Source organism: Scyliorhinus torazame, chromosome 8 (assembly GCF_047496885.1).
Source record: "Scyliorhinus torazame isolate Kashiwa2021f chromosome 8, sScyTor2.1, whole genome shotgun sequence".
Lineage (NCBI taxonomy): Eukaryota > Metazoa > Chordata > Chondrichthyes > Carcharhiniformes > Scyliorhinidae > Scyliorhinus > Scyliorhinus torazame.
The window spans coordinates 273,382,653-273,403,393 of NC_092714.1; the positions used below are offsets into that span (position 1 = coordinate 273,382,653).

Genomic DNA, 20,741 nt, shown 5'->3' on the forward strand with positions numbered 1-20,741 from the left:
AATATAGAGCCTGTTCAGAGTTTGGTTGATAAACAAGTGTCAGATCTTTTTAAAGATTTTACTGGTGAGAGTAAGGTTTACTCGTGTGTACAAGGTGGTGTAGGTAAGGGGATTAAGGTCTGAAGGGATAAAGGAGCAAGCCAATCTTTAATGGTGAGAGATAAGGGAATACGTAGTTCAGAAGGAGTACTGATATTCTATCAGTATATCAATGGGAAGAGAATGACCAGGGTAAGAGTCAGGTCCAAGAGGGAAATCTGTGGGTGGAGCCAGAGGACATTGAAATGAAATGAAATGAAATGAAAATCGCTTATTGTCACAAGTAGGCTTCAAATGAAGTTACTGTGAAAAGCCCCTAGTCTCCACATTCCGGTGCCTGTTTGGGGAGGCTGGTACGGGAATTGAACCGTGCTGCTGGCCTGCCTTGGTCTGCTTTAAAAGCCAGCGATTTAGCCCAGTGTGCTAAACCAGCCCCATTGGTAGGGTGTTGAACAAAGATTTCACATCTGTCTTCACCCAAGAGAATGAGGAAGTAGTTATGGAACTCAGGGAGAGAGACTGTGTGGTTCTTGAGCAAATTGACATAGAGAGGAACAAGGTATTGGAGGTATTGGCGGACTTAAAAGTGGACAAATCTCCAGGTCCGGATGAATTGTGTCCCGGGATGCTGTGAGAGGCGAGGGAGGAGATTGTCGGGGCTCCGACCCAAATTCCCCTGGCTACGGGGGAGGTGTCAGAGGTTGGGGACCACAAATGTGGTCCCACTATTTAAGAAAGGTTGTGGAGACAAGTGGGAAATGACAGACCAGTGAGTCTCAGGTCAGTGGTGGGGAAACTACTGAGAACGATTCTGAAGGAGAATCTATGTCTACTTGGAGAGACAAGATTTGATGAGGGATAGTCAGCATGGCTTTGTCAGATGGAGGAAATGCCTAACAGATTCAACTGAATTTTTTGAGCATGTAACCAAGTGTGTAGATGAAGATAGTGCAGTTGATGTAGTTTACATGGATTTCAGCAAAGCCTAAAACAAGGTCCCACATGGGAGTCTCATTAAGAAGTTCAGCACTCCCTCAGTACTGACCCTCTGACAGTGCAGCACTCCCTCAGTACTGACCCTCTGACAGTGCAGCACTCCCTCAGTACTGACCCTCTGACTGTGCAGCACTCCCTCAGTACTGACCCTCTGACAGTGCAGCACTCCCTCAGTACTGACCCTCTGACAGTGCAGCACTCCCTCAGTACTGACCCTCTGACAGTGCAGCACTCCCTCAGTACTGACCCTCTGACAGTGCAGCACTCCCTCAGTACTGGCCCTCTGACAGTGCAGCACTCCCTCAGTACTGACCCTCTGACAGTGTAGCACTCCCTCAGTACTGACCCTCTGACAGTGCAACACTCCCTCAGTACTGACCCTCTGACAGTGCGGCACTCCCTCAGTACTGACCCTCTGACAGTGCAGCACTCCCTCAGTGCTGACCCTCTGACAGTGCGGCACTCCCTTAGTACTGACCCTCTGACAGTGCAGCTCTCCCTCAGGACTGACCCTCTGACAGTGCGGCACTCCCTCAGTACTGACCCTCTGACAGTGCAGCACTCCCTCAGTACTGACCCTCTGACAGTGCAGCACTCCCTCAGTACTAACCCTCTGACAGTGTGGCACTCCCTCAGTACTGACTCTCTGACAGTGCGGCACTCCCTCAGTACTGACCCTCTGACAGTGCAGCACTCTCTCAGTACTGACCCTCTGACAGTGCAGCACCCCCTCAGTACTGATCCTCTGACAGTGCAGCTCTCCCTCAGGACTGACTCACTGACAGTGCGGCACTCCCTCAGTACTGACCCTCTGACAGTGCGGCACTCCCTCAGTACTGACCCTCTGACAGTGCAGCACTCCCTCAGTACTGACCCTCTGACAGTGCGGCACTCCCTCAGTATTGACCCTCTGACAGTGCAGCACTCCCTCAGTACTGACCCTCTGACAGTGCGGCGTTCCCTCAGTACTGACCCTCTGACAGTGCAGCACTCCCTCAGTACTGATCCTCTGACAGTGCGGCGCTCCCTCAGTACTGACCCTCTGACAGTGCAGCACTCCCTCAGTACTGACCCTCTGACAGTGCAGCACTCCCTCAGTACTGACCCTCTGACAGTGCGGCGCTCCCTCAGTACTGACCCTCTGACAGTGCGGCACTCTCTCAGTACTGACTGACAGTGCGGCGCTCCCTCAGTACTGACCCTCTGACAGTGCAGCACTCCCTCAGTACTGACCCTCTGACAGTGCAGCGATCCATCAGTACTGACCCTCTGACAGTGCGGCACTCCCTCAGTACTGACCCTCTGACAGTGCAGCACTCCCTCAGTACTGACCCTCTGACAGTGCAGCACTCCCTCAGTACTGATCCTCTGACAGTGCAGCGATCCCTCAGTACTGACCCTCTGACAGTGCGGCACTCCCTCAGTACTGAGCCTCTGACAGTGCGGCACTCCCTCAGTACTGACCCTCTGACAGTGCGGCCTGGATTTTGTGCTCAATCTCTGGAGTGTGGCGTGTACTCACAACCTCCTGATTGAGAGGTTAATGTGCTGCCCAATGAGTCGTGATGACACCCGAACAGATGGTGAGTGGTGATTCGATGGAAGAATCAGGGGTTAGCGTTACTTCAGCGATTGCACACACCCTCAGAGTTCTGCCGCGAGCCTGCTCCTTTCAGACGGAAGGCGTGCCTGAACCGTGTCCTCTCGGTAAAGCTCCAACTCTTTTGCACCTTGTCCGGGCTGTCCTCGAGGCTGTTGTCTGCACTGGGTGATCTGCGTAGGCTGCTCTGCGGCGAACCTTTCCCCTTGGCACTAGGACCCTTGGGGCTGGAGAACCTCTCTCTCAGGCTGACCCTGTTGCTGCAAAAACATACAAGCTGTTCGTCAAGGTGGGGCCTCAGCACAATGATCCCTCCCAACCCACCCCCCACACTCCCGGACACAGACATCAGGATAACTTGGAATGCCTGCCCTGATCCTGGCTTTACTGGAAGCCTCCATTCACTCCCAGGTACCACGAAAAGTGGAGTGCAATGGGTGCTATATTCTCCCTTAGAACGTTAGAACTCTGGGTTGTCCAAACATCTGCCCGCTAAACTGACCGTTTCCCATCGCACACCCACAGTCACCATCCCAACAGTGTAATCGAGCTAATTAAACACCAAACCCCCTATAATCAGTCCTGACCCGACCCCAACCCGACCACCGTTTCACTCTGTTACCCACCCTCCTCCATCCCTACACCCACCGGCAACAGACCTGGGCACTGCCATCCTCCGCCACGCACCCCCCCCCCCCCCATGTGAGCTGTGACCCATCAGGAAGGCACCTTCTCCTAGCCTGGCCCATGACATGCAAAACAACAACAAAAGAGAGGCAGATGATGGAAGACAGAAAGATGCAAAGAGGACAGGAAGAAAGTAGGGAAGGCAGAGAAAGAAAGAAATGGAGGAGAAAGAAGAGGGAGGGGGCCAGAGAGAGAGGTTGAGGGGCAAGTGAAGTAAACGAAGAGGAGGCCCCACGGATGCCATCTAAGCTCTGCAGACCTGACACATCCAGCCGTGAATGGTGGTGGACAATCAGACAACTGACTGGAGGAGGAGACTCCAGAAATATCCCCATCCTCAATGATGGGGAGCCCAGCATATCAGTGTACAAGACAAGGCTGAAACATTCGCAACAACAGCCAGAAGTGCCGAGCGGATGATCCGTCTCGGCCCCCTCTGGAAATCCCCAGCAGGTGGCAGGGTGGCACAGTAGCTAGCACTGCAGCCAGGGACCCAGGTTCAATTCCGGCCTTGGGTGACTGTCTGTGTGGAGTCTGCACTTTCTCTCCGTGTTTGCTCCGGTTTCCTCCCACAGTCCAAAGATGTACAGGTTCGGAGGATTGGCCATGATCAATTGTCCTTAAGTGTCCAAAAGTTTAGTTCACGGGGCTAGGGCGGGTGAGTGGGCCTAGGTAGTGTCTATCTTTCAGAGGGTCGGTGCAGACCCGATGGGCCGAATGGCCTCCTTCTGCACTGTGGGGATTCTGTGATTCTATCACAGATGCCAGTCTTCAGCCAATTCGATCCAATCCAAAATCCAAGAAGGCACTGGATACTGCAAAGACTATGGCCCTAACAATATTTCAGCAATAGCACTGATGACCTGTGCTCCATAACTTACCATGCCCCTAGCCAATCTGCTCCAGTACAACTACAACACTGGCATCTACCCAGCAATCTGGAAAACTGTCCAGGTATGTCCAAGAAATAGGACAGGTCCAACACAGCCAATTGCTGTCCTATCAGTCTATTCTCAACAAAATGATAGAAGATGTCATCAACAGAGCTATCAAGCAGCACTTACTCAGCAATAACCTGCTCACGGACGCTCAGTTTGGGTTCCGCCAGGGCCACTCAGCTCCTGACCTCATTACAGCCTTGGTCCAAACATGGACAGAAGAGCTAAGGCCAAGAGGTGATGTAAGAGTGACTGCCCGTCACATCAAGGCAGCCTCTGACCAAGTGTGGGGTCAAGGAGCCCGAGCAGAGCTGGAGTCACTGGGAATCAGGGGGAAAGCTCTCCGCTGGTTGGTGTCACTCCTAGCACAAAGGAAGATGGTTGTGACTGTTGGAGATCAATCATCCTAGTTGTTTGGAAAAATAGGTTGTTTTAAGGGATTAGTGTTTGTGTTGGTCAACATTAGAAATAAGGAATATTTTAAGTGGGTTTAATGTAATGTATGTGTGCCTGGAAGGGTAAAAACTATAGTTAGATTCATAAGAACATAAGATCTAGGAGCAGGAGTAGGCCATCTGGCCCCTCCAGCCTGCTCCACCATTCAATGAGATCATGGCTGATCTTTTGTGGACTCAGCTCCACTTTCCAGCCCGAACACCATAACCCTTAATCCCTTTATTCTTCAAAAAACTATCTATCTTTATCTTAAAAACATTTAATGAAGGAGCCTCTACTGCTTCACTGGGCAAGGAATTCCACAGATTCACAACCCTTTGGGTGAAGAAGTTCCTCCTAAACTCAGTCCTAATTCTACTTCCCCTTATTTTGAGGCTCTGCCCCCTAGTTCTGCTTTCACCCGCCAGTGGAAACAACCTGCCCACATCTATCCTGTCTATTCTCTTCATAATTTTATATGTTTCTATAAGATCCCCCCACATCCTTCTAAATTCCAACGAGTACAGTCCCAGTCTACTCAACCTCTCCTCGTAATCCAACCCCTTCAGCTCTGGGATTAACCTAGTGAATCTCCTCTGCACACCCTCCAGTGCCAGTACATTCTTTCCCAGGTAAGGAGACCAAAACTGAACACAATACTCCAGGTGTGGCCTCACTAACACCTTATACAATGGCAGCATAACCTCCCTAGTCTTAAACTCCATCCCTCTAGCAATGAAAGGCAAAACTCCATTTGCCTTCTTAATCACCTGTTGCACCTGTAAACCAACTTTTTGTGACTCATGCACTAGCACACCCAGGTCTCTCTGCACAGCAGCATGTTTTAATATTTTATCATTTAAATAATGATCCCTTTTGCTGTTATTCCTACCAAAATGGATAACCTCACATTTGTCAACATTGTGTTCCATCTGCCAGACCCTAGCCCATTCACTTAGCCTATCCAAATCCCTCTGCAGACTTCCAGTATCCTCTGCACTTTTTGCTTCATCACTCATCTTAGTATCGTCTGCAAACTTGGACACATTGCACTTGGTCCCCAACTCCAAATCATCAATGTAAATTGTGAACAATTATGGGCCCAACACTGATCCCTGAGCAACACCATCAGCTACTGATTGCCAACCAGAGAAACACCCATTAAGCTCCACTCTTTGCTTTCTATTAATTAACCAATCCTCTATCCATGCTACTACTTTCCCCTTAATGCAATGCATATTTATCTTATGCTGCAACCTTTTGTGTGGCACCTTGTCAAAAGCTTTCTGGAAATCCAGATATACCACATCCATTGGCTCCCCGTTATCTACCGCACTGGTAATGTCCTCAAAAAATTCCACTAAATTCGTTAGGCACGACCTGCCCTTTATGAACCCATGCTGTGTCTGCCCAATGGGACAATTTCCATCCAGATGCCTCGCTATTTATTCCTTGATGATAGATTCCAGCATCTTCCCTGCTACCGAAGTTAATCTAACTGGCCTATAATTACTCACTTTCTGCCTACCTCCTTTTTTAAACAGTGGTGTCACGTTTGCTAATTTCCAATCCGCCGGGATTCATGCTGGACAAAGGTGTTTGTATGTGTGGGGGTTGGTTAAGTTCAAACTATGTTTCCATTGTGCTTAGAGAGGGCTACGACATGAAGAATAAATAGACCAGCAGTGGCTGCTTAGCAACTGGGGCCTTGTAAGGTAGAGAAGATTTTAAGTTTTAGTTTAACTAATTTGATTGCAGTTGAATATAGCTGGTGAGAGAGAAGACAGCCCTTACGGTTCTGCGAGAGGCAGTTAGTTTAGGAGGCTATGGAGGGAACATCTCTCTCAGCTTTGCTGTAAGAAAAGCTTTACCATGGAGTAATGGTTAAGAAAACAAGCGCAGAGATTTGAAGAACAGCTAGTTAAGGAATCTAGAGAAATTAAGTTTCCAAGATGCCTGAGATTAAAGGTACTCAAATGGAGAACTGTCCGGCAAAGTCACAGAGAGTTGAAAAGACATTGGATCATGAGAGGCCAGAAAGATATCTGAAGTGATTTTTGGGTTTGTGAAATTTTACTCCAACCTGTGGAACGCGAGTTGAAATAATTGTGGAAATCATTGGCTGGACCTCAAGAACTTGTGTAAAATAGGTTAAAATGAAGGAAATCTAAAAGGAGGTGGTGCAAAATTCTGGACTGCAGTTGCTGTTAAATTAAAAGTGGAGCAGAAGCTTTATTTAAATGTGTCATTTGGAAAACCTGGGGCGAAATTCTCCCGAAACGGCGCGATGTTCGCCGACTGGCACCCAAAACGGCGCCAATCAGACGGGCATCGCGCCACCCCAAAGGTGCAGAATGCTCTGCATCTTTGGGGGCCGAGCCCCAACATTGAGGGGCTAGACCGGTGCCGGAGGAATTTCTGCCCCGCCAGCTGGCGGAAACGGCCTTTGTTGCCCCTCCAGCTGGCGCGGAAATGACATCTCTGGGCGGCGCATGCGCGGGAGCGTCAGCGGCAGCTGACAGTTTCCCACGCATGCGCAGTGGAGGGAAAGAGTGCCCCCACGGCACAGGCCCGCCCGCGGATCGGTGGGCCCCGATCGTGGGCCAGGCCACCAAGGGGGCACCCCCCGGGGCCAGATCGCCCCGCGCCCCCCCCAGGACAACGGAGCCCGCCCACGCCGCCTTGTCCCGCCGTTCAAAAGGTGGTTTAATCCACGCCGGCGGGACAGGCAATTTATCGGCGGGACTTCGGCCCATCCGGCCCGGAGAATCCAGTGGGGGGGCCCGCCAACCGGCGCGGCCCGATTCCCGCCCCCGCCGAATATCCGGTGCCGGAGACTTCGGCAACCGGCGGAGGCGGGATTCACGCCAGCCCCCGGCGATTCTCCGACCCGGCGGGGGGTCGGAGAATGACGCCCCTGATCTGGATTTCAGAATGCAAACCGCCAAGGGAAAGCATAATTATGGGAGAAGATTTTAAAGTGTGGAAACTTTAATGTGGCAGTCCTTTGGGGGGATTATGAGAAAGTCACAAACACTAATTTGGGTTCAAAGCGGAATGTGTGTATTTGACCACAGCCAATCTGTGTGCTTAAAGGGACTTTGTGCAAATGAGACCATTGTAGTTTAAGATATACTTTGTAATCCATGTTAATCTTAAAATGTGTGTGATTGTTATGCTAAGCGGAGAGTAAAGGAGTATTTTAAAGTAATCCAACTTTTCATGTTTGACAAATGTTTTTTCCTTGTTGTTAAAATGAATTAGCAGTCCTATAATTCTGTCAACCATGGTTCAGAACAAAAAGTAAAGGTTTCGAGCCAGGGTTCCCTTCTTGGATCTTCTCATCCAATTATAACATCAACTGGGATCATGGCACAGTAACAAGAGCAGCACTGCAGGGTTACCTCAGGGTAGTGTCATCGGCCCAACCACATTCAGCTGTTTAATCAGGGACCTTTCCTCAATCATAAGGTCAGGAGTGGGGATGTGCAATGATGACTGGATTAGGCTATTGAGTTGGATGATCAGCCATGATCGTGATAAATGGAGGAGCAGACTCGAAGGGTCAAAAGGCCTCCTCCTGCTCCTATCTTCTATGTATCTATGTATGACTGCACAATGTTCAACTTGATTTGTGGGCGGCACAGTAGCACAGTGGTTAGCACTGTTGCTTCACAGCGCCAGGGACCAGGGTTCGATTCCCGGCTTGGGTCACTGTCTGTGCGGAGTCTGCACGTTCTCCCCGTGTCTGCGTGGGTTTCCTCCGGTTGCTCCGGTTTCCTCCCAACAATCCAAAAATGTGCAGGTTAGGTAGATTGGCCATGATAAATTGCTCTGTAGTGTCCAAAAGTTAGGTGGGGTTCCTGGGTTACGGGGATGGGATGGAGGTGTGTGCTCAGGTCGGATGCTCTTTCAGGGGCCAGTATTCGATAGGCCGAAAGGCTTCCTTCTGTACTGTAAATTCTATGAAATTCTATGTGCAGGTTAAGATTGGCCTTGCTAAATTGCCACTTAATATCCAAGTTTAGGTGGGGTTATAAGGATAAGTCCAGGAATTGGGGCTAGGTAGGGTGCTCTTTCAGAAGGTTGGTGTAGACTCGATGGGCTGAATGGCCTCCTCCTGCACTGTAGGGATTTGATGAAGCAATTTGATAGGCTGCAGGGCCTGGGCAATATTCAGGACTAGACTGATAAAAGATGAATGACATTCGCATCACACAAGTGCCACTCAATGGCCACCTCCAACAAGAGAGAATCTAACCATCGCCCCTTGACCTTCAATGGCACTGCCATCCCTGAATCCCCCATTATCAACATCCAGGGGGTTACCATTGATCAGAAACTGAACTGGACTAGCCACATTAATACTGTGGCTGCCAGGGCAGGTCAAAGGCTAGGATTCCTACGGCGGGTAACTCACCTTCTGACCCCCCAAAGCCTGTCTACCATCTCTACAAGGCAAAAGTCAGGAGTGTGATGGAATACGCTCCACTTGCCTGGATGAGTGCAGCTCCGACAACACTCAACACCATGCAAAACAAATCAACACATTTGATTGGCAGCCCATCCACTACTTTCGACATTCACTCCCTCCACCATTGATGCACTGGAACAGCCGGGTGTACCATCTACAAGATGCACTGCAGCAACTCACCGAGGTTCCTTCGGCAGCACCTTCCAAACCCGCAACTTCTACCACCTAGAAGGACAAGGGCAGAAGATACCTGGGAACACCATCCATTGCAAGGTCCCCTCCAAGTCACTCACCACCCTGACGTGGAAATATATCGCTGTTCCTTCACTGTCACTGGGTCAAAATCCTGGAACTCCCTGCCTAACAGTACAGTGGGTGTACCTACGCTGCAGTGGTTCAAGAAGGCAGCTCACCACCACCTTCACAAGACAGTTAGAGATGGGCAATGAATGCAGACTTAGTCAGCAATACCCACATCCCATGAAAGAATATAAAAGAGATAAGAGACCTGGAGAGCAGAGAGAGAGGGGGAGAGGGAGAGAGGAAAACAGAAAGGAATTGGAAGCATCTAAGGTAGAGAAAGAGAGAGGCAGGATTGGAGGGAACAAAAACGGCAGAAGGATAGAGGGAAACAAACCAGAAAGACAGATGTAAACGTTAGGGAAAATAAACAGAATTTCTGCCAGGAAGCTTAAAGCTAAGAGAAATATTTGTACAGGGAAAGAGGATTAATATATCTCACTGCACTCCCTATCATGACAGGTTACACAAGTTTTCCAAATACCCATTTAAATGAAAAACACATTGTGGATTTTAATCATAGCATTAGCTCTGATGCTAACACACCAAATAAGGAGAACTCTGCGGCGAGTTCTACATACCCACCGTGAAACTCCAACAAATCTCCAAACTGACTATCCCCACTCTTTCCCCCCCGAACCTTGGTGCCCTAATCAATACCTTTGAGGTGACAAGCAGATTGTTGCTCAGTCTGATTTTTATACTGTAACTCTGGGATGTGGACTGAGAGTGTCCGGCCTGGTTTCAATTGTTAACCTTTGAGAAAGAGCCGCTGTGTGCGGAGGGGAATGTTTAACTTTGCTTCTCCTCGGCAATGGAAGGAATCTGAAGGACGCGAGGGAATTTTTTTATCACAATGATTTACATTATACGTTCTAATCTGTAAACAAATTGAACAGAAATAAACTTTCATTAATACCGCTGTCGTCCTTGTAACAAGAAACAGGCTTGATTTAGTGGGATTGCATTGGCTCCTGTTCCTGAGCCGTGCTCAATTATCTAACTTTAACCTGGTGTTGTAAGACTTCTTACTGTGCCCAACCCAGGCCAGCAGACATCTCCAATTGTCTAACGTAATATGGCATCTGGGAACAATGCAGTCCTTAAGGTGAAGAAACATTGAAGAGGAGAGACCATTCTACACATCAAGCTTGAACTTCTCACCCTATCACTGACTCCACCCACCCATTTTATCTCCCCCCACAGCCCATGTACATTCTCCCTTATTATGGAATCCATCCCACATTCCAGCTCATTATTCGCAAAGCTATTCATTGGTCAGCAAAATTCCAAAAGATACATTCATCGCCACACCTCTACCGGTCATCCCGAGTCTGCTTCCTCAGCATTCCATTCCAGTCCAGGGTTTCAGGAAGACCAGTGGCTTGACAATTATTCAATCACTACTGAGTCGCTCACTAGAATGAAGAGCCCCACTCAGTAACCAACCAGTTATGATGTAATGTGTGCCCCAATTCCAGAATGACAGCAAGTTAACAGCATGAAGACCTGTTGTTCATTTGGTTTGCAGGAACATATAGATCCATATTGGGAATACATTCATATCTGGATCAAATTTAGCACAAGGGGCAGGCAGAAAACCAAGAGCATGAAACCCTTTGGAGTGCAAAAACAGGCCTCGTATTTCCAACAGGCATCGTCTGCTACAGCAGTTACCAGAAAAGCTCCCCATAAAAGCACAACAGCATGCTGGCCGCTCACACAGAGTCGATGGGCATGCAGACAGTCAAATTGCAGTGCCAATGGAAGGTGCTGTTGGGGGAAGGGGAGAGGGGGGGTGCAGTCAGGCTATGGGTTATTGGAGGTGGGAATGGGCAATGGGTAAAGGAGAATGGAGGGACAGGCAGCAGAGGAAACTCTCAGCAAAGGCAAGCCAAGGCAAGACTACTCAAACAGGTCAGAGTTCATGCAAAGAAATCATTGTCACCAGAAAAAAGAACAATTCTGTCCCTTGTCTCAAGGGGGGGGGGGGACTTTTCTCAAAGATGATCCGGTAACAGATTAATCATTAATGCAAATACTTGGCTCTTAAATCAACTTCTAAATGGAGTCACGCTGACTGTGAAGAATGTCTGACACTCGAGACAGATTCACACCGCTTTCATCGTTCACAATTTAATACAAGCGTTTTCTACAGTTAGGGGGCGGAGAATCCCCGGGGGGGACGGCGCGAATCCCACCCCGCCGCCCAGACAGCAGCTGCCGTATTCTACGGCGCCATTTTTCGGGCGGGGGCAGGATTCACGCCACGCCGGTCGGGGGCTGTTGGCAGCACCCCCCCGCCCCCCCACCCCCCGCCGATTCTCTGGGCCCCGATGGGCCGAGCGGCCGTCCGTTTTTGGTCAGTCCCACCGGCGTGAATTACTCACCTCACGTACCGGCGGGACCTGGCAGGTAAGGCGGCGGGGGCGGTCCTCGGGGGGGATCCGACCCAGAGGGGTCCCCCACGGTGGCCTGGCCCACGATCGGAGCCCACCGATCAGCGGGCGGGCTTGTTCCGTGGGGGCATTTCTTCTTTCAGCACCAGCCCCTGTCGGGCTCCATCATGGGCGGCACGGAGAACAGAACCCCATGCATGCGCTAAAATACGCCGGCCCGTCTGCGCATGTGTGAACCATGCCGGCGGTTTGGCGCCGGCTGGAGTGGCATCAATCCCTCTGGCGTCCACCTAGCCCCCAAAATTGCAGAGAATTCCGCACTTTCGGGGGCTGTTGACGCCGGAGTGGTTGGCGGCAGTTCTCCAGCCGGCGTGGGTACTTCGTCCCCAGAAGGGAGAATCCCGGCCAATATATTTCATCTCGGCATTCCTCCCGCTGAGTTATACTCTCACTACGTTCAGTCAGAAAGTAGTCACACTGATCAATCACCCACCCAGTGCCTGTAACAGTCAGACCCCATTCTCCAGCTGACCAGCTATGTGAGAGCTCCGTGCGAGAGCTCCGTGCGAGAGCTCCGTGCGAGAGCTCCGTGCGAGAACTCCGTGCGAGAGCTCCGTGCGAGAGCTCCGTGCGAGAGTTCCGTGCGAGAGCTCCGTGCGAGAGCTCCGTGCGAGAGATCCGTGCGAGAGCTCCGTGCGAGAGCTCCGTGCGAGAGCTCCGTGCGAGAGCTCCGTGCGAGAGCTCCGTGCGAGAGCTCCGTGCGAGAGCTCCGTGCGAGAACTCCGTGCGAGAGCTCCGTGCGAGAGCTCCGTGCGAGAGCTCCGGGCGAGAGCTCCGTGCGAGAGCTCGGTGCGAGAGCTCCGTGTGAGAGCTCCGTGCGAGAGCTCCGTGCGAGAGCTCCTGGTTAAGGGGACCAGGGACCCGTAACTTCCAATTTCACTTTTCCTGGAGAACCGGATCGTGCTAAACTCCGGTGAACGTGTAACTCCATCTAGGGCCAGGATTTTCCGACCCCGCCCGAGGCAAGGTGTGTCGCGGGTGAAGCGTCGAGCCACCCGAAAATCCATTGACTTTCGGCAGGAGCGGATGACCCCAGTGGCGGACAGGGCAGGAAAATCTAGGGTCAAAGCTCGCCCAATCGAAGCTGACCTTTGGTGTGGTGATCAAAGTTACTGTCGTCCCCCAGCATTACCTCCGCGCCAACTACAGGAACTACAGCGATAAAATATGGACCATGTAATGCCAATCATTTTGTACATCAATTTTCAATCAAAGAAAATTAATCATTTTGAAGGAACGCTTTTTAAATTAGACTCTGATTTCATGGAGAGTTAATGATCCTGGACCAAATCCGGGGATATTTCCACTATTTGATTCATTGGGAATTGACCTTCTGACCATGGGAAGAGCCAGAGAGACCTACAACCCCACTGGCGTGATAAACGTACTGTCAATTCCTGCATCTGGAGGCAAAACAGCCTCAGTGAAGGTGAGCAGCCGGGAGGTACATGACAGCATTTTGGGATTTGGATTTGTTTATGTCACGTGTACCGGGGTGCAGTGAAAAGTATTGTTCTGTGTTCAGCTCAGACAGATCGTTCCGTACATGAAAAGAAAATACATAATAGGGCAAACATAAAATACACAATGTAAATACATAGACACAGGCATCGGGGGAAGCTTACAGGAGTGTAGGACTATTCAGTAGAGAAGCTGTGTGGAGAGATCAGGGGCGGAATTCTCCCCTACCCAGCGGGGCAGGCTGTACCGGCGCCGAGGAATGGCGTGAACCACTCCGGCGTCGGGCCGCCCGGAAGGTGCGGAATCCTCCGGACCTTCAGGGGCTAGGCCGGCGCCAGCGGGGTTGGCACCACGCCAGCCGGCGCAGAAGGGTGCATGCGCAGGAGAGCCAGCATGTGCTGCCGTCATCCCAGCGCATGCACAGGGGGGGTTCTTCTCTGCGCTGGCCATGGCGGAAGTTGACAGCAGCCGGCGCGAAGGGAAAGAGTGCCCCCACGGCACAGGCCCGCCCGCAGATCGGTGGGCCCCCGGTCGCGGGCCAGGCCACCGTGTGGGCACCCCCCCGGGGCCAGATACCCCCATGCCCCCCCCCCCCGAGGACTCTGCAGGCTGCCCGTTGAGACAAGACCCGCCGGTACGGACCTAGTTTGATTTACGCCGGTGGGACCAGCCGAAAACGGGTGACCACATGGCGCATTGCGGGCCGGAGAATCGCCGTGGGGGGGGTGCTGCTGCCAGCAGCCGCCGACCGGCCCGCCGCAATTCCCGCCCCCGCCAAAACCCCGGCGCCAGAGAATTCGGCAGCCAGCGTCGGGGCGGCATTCTCGCCGCCCCCCGGCGATTCTCCAACCAGGTGGGGGGTCGGAGAATCCCACCCCAGATCAGTCCATAAGAAGGACATTTAGGAGTCTGGTAACAGAGGGGAAGAAGCTGTTTTTGAGTCTGTTTGTGCGTGTTCTCAGACTTCTGTATCCTCTGCCCGATGGAAGAAGTTGGAAGAGTGAGTAAGCCGGGTGGGAGGGGTCTTTGATTATGCTACCCGCTTTCCCCAGGCAGCGGGAGGTGTAGATGGAGTCAATGGATGGGAGGCAGGTTTGTGTGATGGACTGGGCGGTGTTCACGACTCTGAAGTTTCTTGCGGTCCTGGGCCGAGCAGTTGCCATACCAGGCTGTGATGCAGCCCGATAGGATGCTTTCTATGGTGCATCTGTAAAAGTTGGTAAGAGTCAATGTGGACATGCTGAATTTCCTTAGTTTCCTGAGAAAGTATAGGCGCTGTTCTGCTTTCTCGGTCGTAGAGTCGACGTGGGTGGACCAGGCTTTGATGGTGGTATTCCAATACTGGCTTCTACTTTCCTTTGTTTTCCTGGGAATGCTAATCCTGGTTATCAAGGTGTCAAATTTCTTGAATGGAGGTTCCTTTAATAGATTTCTCATCCTGTCTTGTAAACACAGGTTAACAGGAATGGCAGGCCAGTTTAAGACGACCTAACTTGCCAAAGCCATGGCCCTGTGCAATTTGGGCAGGACAGTCTTCCCACCTGTGCATCTTCTTCCTGCCACAGGAGAACGGGGTGGGTGCAGGTGGTGCCTTCACCGGACACTTGCCTGTCGCTGCCTTGCTGGTTTTATGTTCCGGGTTTTACAACGTCAAACTGAACAACATCATCGGATTGTTCTTGAGGGATTTCCGGCGGATCTCTGACAAAGACTCAATTCTGCCTCCACTCTTTGGGCTGCCAGGTCCGTTGTACGGCTTTATTTAAAATTAAATCTTCCCGAGATGGTAAAAGTCAGAGAGGTTTTTTGCCTAAAACACCCACGACAATCCTATCTCTGACCAGGTTGGCTTTCAATGTTCCATATTGTCAGCTCGGCAGTACACTTCTGATGACTGAGTTGATACTTTCACCCTGGTTTTGGCTGTGCCAATTACAACATAGAACTGTACAGCACAGTACAGGCCCTTCGGCCCACGGTGTTGTGCCAAACTAGTCTGAAACTAAGATAAATCAACCTACTCCCAATCATTCTCGTGCACTCCATATTCCTATCCAATAACCGCTTGAAAGTTCCTCAAGTGTCCGACTCCACTACCATAGCTGGGAGTGTGTTCCACGCCCCAACCTCTCTCTGAGTAAAGAACCTACCCCTGACATCCCTCCTATATCTCCCACCATGAACCTTATAGTTATGTCCCCTTGTAACAGCTACATCCACCTGAGGAAAAAGTCGCTGAACGTCCACTCTATCCCTCTCACCATCTTATACACCTCTATTAAGTCGCCTCTCATCATTCCTCCCTCCAATGAGAAAAGCCCTAGCTCCCTCAACCTTTCCTCATAAGACCTACCCTCCAATCCAGGCAGCATCCTAGTAAATCTCCTTTGCGTCCTTTCCAATGCTTCCACACCCTTCCTATAATGAGGTGACCAGAACTGCACACAATACTCCAAATGTGGTCTAACCAAGGTCTTGTACAGTTGCAGCGTAACCTCACGGCTCTTAATTAGAATTACATTCTGATGCCCTCTAGGGAGACTGAAGTATGAGTCAAAGGCTCCGGTGACATCCTCTTAGGAGGCTGTCTGTTCATTCACCCCCTTCCTGGTCAACACATCGTCTGGGATGCTGTGGGCAGCAAATAGCAAAGTTATAGCAAGAGCTAGTGAAATGTTTTTGCCAATTTTGCTGTTGCCCAACCTATCTGGGCCCTCTGTGTTTTGGAACGATTCGAGAGGGTTAAGGTGCCCCTTTCCTGCTCTGCCCACCCTGGGGCAAGGTTCCTCTTTCCCGCTCTGTTTGCCTTCATGGCAGCCGAGCTGTACTTGTGTTTTTCAGTGTGGTTGCTGGATTGGCCGCTCCGTATTGCTGGGATTCTCTCCGGGTCTTTCCTGGCATTTTCCTCTGGTTCTCCGTGGATTAGTCACTGCTGCCACCAGCTGTTGTTATGGATTTGTCTCAGGGTTTGCTGGTTTCTTCCTCGAGAAGATATCTTGCTGGAAGCAGTGCAGTTCCTGAGACTAAGTGTTGACGCTGGCGCAGGATTCCTGGAGTTCTACGACAGCAAATCTGGCGCCGCACCTGGATCGATTCAGTGACTGTGGAGGGGCAGCACCGGGACCATGTGGAACACAATCGATTCCAAAGAGAAACGGTGCCGGATTCGCCGGGTCCGTGATTGACACTCGGGAGGCTGACAAGCTGCTGCCGCATAGACACACTTCACTCCCCACACACACCATCCCAGCCAACAAGATGGCAGCACGACGCGCAGCCCCGAGTTTCACCGATGCGGAACTGGAGACCCTTCGAAAAACCGTGGAGGAGAAGCGGGCGACCCTGTACCTCAGGGTGGGAAAGAAGCTGCCAGCCGCCACCGTGTCTGCGCGCAGGTGGCAGAGGTGGTCAGCGCCGTGGGCAACACCATCCGGACTGGCTAGCAGTGCTGAAAGAAACTGCACAACCTCCTCAGGGCAGCAATAAAACACCGGACAACAAGGTTACAGATTGTGGCTCAATATAATTCTGCTGCTGCTGAAGGCCCACAGCACCTCCTGGATGCCCAGACTTGACTTGCTAGATCTGTTCTGAATCTATCTCATTTAGCACGGTGGTAGTGCCACACAACACGATGGAGGGTGTGGTGTCTGGGACATTGTCTGTAAGGTATGATTCTGTGAGTGTGACGTCAGGCTATTGTTTGACTAGTCTGTGAGACAGCTCCCCAACTTTGGCACAAGCCCCCAGATGTTAGTAAGGAGGACTTTGCAGGGTCGACAGTGCTGGGTTTGCTGTTGTTGTTGCCAGTGCCTAGGTCGATGCCGGGTGATTCATCCGCTTTCTTTCCTTTTTATTAACTTTGTAGTTGTTTTACAAAACTGAGTGGCTTGCTAGGCCACCTCTCCCATTTGCAGCTCCGTCTTTCCCCTTTCAGCCCTCTTCCCATTTGCAGCCCCCTCTCCCTTCATGGAGCCCCCCCCCTTTCCCCATTTGTAGCCTCCCTCTCCCCATTTGTAGCCTCCCTGTCCCATCTTGGAGACCCCCTTTCCCATCTGCTGCCCCCCTCTCCCATTTGCAGGATACCTCCCGCATTTGCAGGACGCCCCTCCCATTTGCAGCCCCCCTCTCCCATTTGCAGGCCCCCCTCTCCTCTTCTCTTACAGGGTCCCCCCTCTCCCTTTTGCAGGCCCCCCTCTCCCATTTGCAGGCCCCCCTCTCCCATTTGCAAGCCCCCCTCTCCCATTTGCAGGCCCCCTCTCCCATTTGCCATGCCCCCTCTCCTCTTACAGGTCCCCCCCCTCCCTCTCATAGTCCTGTTTCCCCAACACGGACTATTCCTCCTGCCTGACCTCTCCTTCCCGCCCCTCTCGCGCTTTCCCTGATCCATTCCGTAACATCACAGCCGGTGTCATTTCTAACTTTTGGTCGATGTTCGGATGCCTGAAGGCAGTGTGTGAGCAGCAGAAGGAGCCTCGAGCCTGCGCTCCTCCATCACAGCCGCCATCTTGTGACTGGTAGCTATGTAACACAACAATAATGGAGTTGGTTACTAATCTTAGCAATCAGCTAAGGGTCAGCTGACCAGACGGCTGAAGCAAATGCTGACAACATCCGACTGCTTAAGTGGCAGATCAACAACGCGACAGGCCGAATGACCCGTTTCCGTATTGCAATTCTATCCCTTGCGGGATTGGCCTTCAGCCCGTCGCTGACTGCACGTTAGTGAGAGCTGGATAATTCGCAAAAGCTGTTCATGATAAAATAAACACAAATTGACTGGAAACCAAGGCTCGATTTTGCCTCCGTCTTCTCCTGTGCGTGATCCCAAAACCCCACAACTTCAGCATTACCACCAAACCAGCATTAAACAAAATAAAGTATTGAACTGTTTGCAATATTCTGGGATAGGAATTACACCAAATTAGTAACGTCAATGGAAGTTTGTCCTATCTGTAGCCTGTTGCCAATTCATTTTTGCAAAACAGAAACAAAAATGTAAAATTCAGGAAATGCTGGGAATACCCAGGCAGTGTTTGTGCAGAGAGGCAGTCAACACTTCAGTTTTCACAAAATGTTTACTCTTTTCTTTCTCCACCACCACATCCCCCCCCCACCCCCCGCCCCCAACGACCCTGCCTGAGCATTTCCAGTATTTTCTGTTTTTAATTTCACATTTCCAGCGGCGTTTGACTTTTATTTCTATTTGTCTCTGCCTTCCCACAATCGATACTTTTCATTAAAGGTTATGATTATTCTCTAACCATGGAAGAGTTCCTGACAAAAGATTGTCAGACAGCAGATAAGTAATGAAAAGCACCATTGGGTCCTCTTGCTAATTTTTTGCAGAAGGCACAAAAACGAATCCACAAATAGATCTGAGAGAAAAAGAGAATGCAGAAAGGGAAGTGAACACACAAGGAGGGGGAGAACAAGGACGGGTACAAGGGAGGGAGCGAGCGAGCAAGGGAGAGGGGGAACGAGCGAGAGGACAAGTCAACGAGCCGTGCCGTGCCAGGGATCGATCTATCAAAGGGACAGTTTCACACGGATACCTAGGGTCTCCTGAGCAGCACATTCCACACATGGAATCACGACGTGATTTGTGTTTACTGAAAACAAGGGGAAAATGGGAATTAATAACGATAATTCCCTGTGATTCAGCTGCAGAATCAATAGCTCAGCATTCTCCAAAGGAAGCAACTTAGCTGGAATGAGCAAAACTCTGTTTGAATTTCTCCATAAAGGATCTATGTTCTCTCACATTAATCATGGAATCTGTAAAAAGAGAGGTCTTGTAGCTCATTGGGCTCGAGGCAGAAACTCCCAAGTTCAAGTCCCACCCCAGGACCTGTTGGTCACAGAAAGACTGTTCATGATCAACCTGCTCACCCTTCCCACACTTCCCCAAAGGGAAAAAAAGTGCATCAATATACAAAACAAACAAACAAAATCTAAAGCAGGCGGCAAAATATACAACTGCAACTTGTATCACTAAGGGTACCTCAGATAAACATCCTCTGACCTTCAAACATGAGTGCTGTTATGGGATACATTCACCCCCTTCCCCTCCAATGTCCTGTTTATGTTAGTGTGCAAATATTCTCAATGAGAAGCACAGGAGCACAAGTGTCCAGTCCCCGGGTGACAGTGTTCCACGAAAGCCATGCCCTGAAACCTTGGCTAACTTTCATCTCCAGTTTGTGACTTGCTGCTGTTGGGGTGACTGTGTCAGGACGACTGTTCCCATTGGTGCTGGCCACCATCCGGTATCACACCCACATGCCAAGTTTCATCGGGAATGAGTTAGTCCTTGGTGCTACAGTAATAGTCACTGTTAGAGTCACTGTCATAGTTCAAAAGGCATCTCGAAAAATACATGGATAGGATGCAGCACGGTAGCATTGTGGATAGCACAATTGCTTCACAGCTCCAGGGTCCCAGGTTCGATTCTGGCTTGGGTCACTGTCTGTGCGGAGTCTGCACGTCCTCCCCGTGTGTGCGTGGGATTCCTCCGGGTGCTCCGGTTTCCTCCCACAGTCCAAAGATGTGCAGGTCAGGTGGATTGACCATGTTAAATTGCCCTTAGTGTCCAAAATTGCCTTTAGTGTCCAAAATTGCCCTTGGTGTTGGGTGGGGTTACTGGGTTATGGGGATAGGGTGGAGGTGTTGACCTTGGGTAGGGTGCTCTTTCCAAGAGCTGGTGCCGACTCGATGGGCCGAATATCCTCCTCCGGCACTGTAAATTCTATGATGGGTATAGGGAGATACAGCACAAGGAAGTGCTGAGAGTTTTGGTATCATAACCTGTACGGGCTTGGAGGGCCGAAGGGCCTGTTCCTGTGCTGTATTTATCTTTGTTCTAATGGAAAATAGGTGATAGTGAATCAGAGGCAGAGTTACACCCAGCCCAATTTCAATTTCCCATCTGCGCTACCAGCAAGGACCAATTTCATTGTCTCTTGCTGCACCCTCGGCAAACCCCACCCCCAACCAACCCCCACCCAGATATTAACTCAGATAAAGAGAGCATTTGCCAGTCACTCGACCATGAAGCAACGCCGAATCCCATTCTCATCCAATACCTACATGTCCCAACTCTCAACAGGGACCCCACCATTGTCTCTCCCATGACTAGAGCACACAGGATATTGCTGGCACCTGTACCACTGCCCCATTGAGATCAGCCGTGCCAGTGTAGGAGCAACTGGACTAATTTGCCCACGTTCTGCCTTTACTGGACTATCAAGGAGGAAGGTATTTGTCCATCAGCTCATTTATTATGAGGCTGTTATAGTCAGTGCCATAGTTGGCACTATCAGAGGTTTCACAAAGTGATTACTTCACGAATA

The 20,741-nt window shown here is 50.8% G+C and overlaps 1 protein-coding gene across 2 annotated transcripts in view; it reads right to left on the reverse strand.

The window, feature by feature from the left end:
- kcnq2b (potassium voltage-gated channel, KQT-like subfamily, member 2b) overlaps positions 1–20,741 on the reverse strand; it is a 249,502-nt gene that overhangs the window by 31,934 nt on the left and 196,827 nt on the right. For both annotated transcript variants that reach the window (XM_072515343.1, XM_072515342.1), the window contains exon 11: positions 2,678–2,895. In XM_072515343.1, coding sequence (XP_072371444.1) covers positions 2,678–2,895 — 218 coding nt within the window. The remainder of the gene's footprint in view (positions 1–2,677; positions 2,896–20,741) is intronic.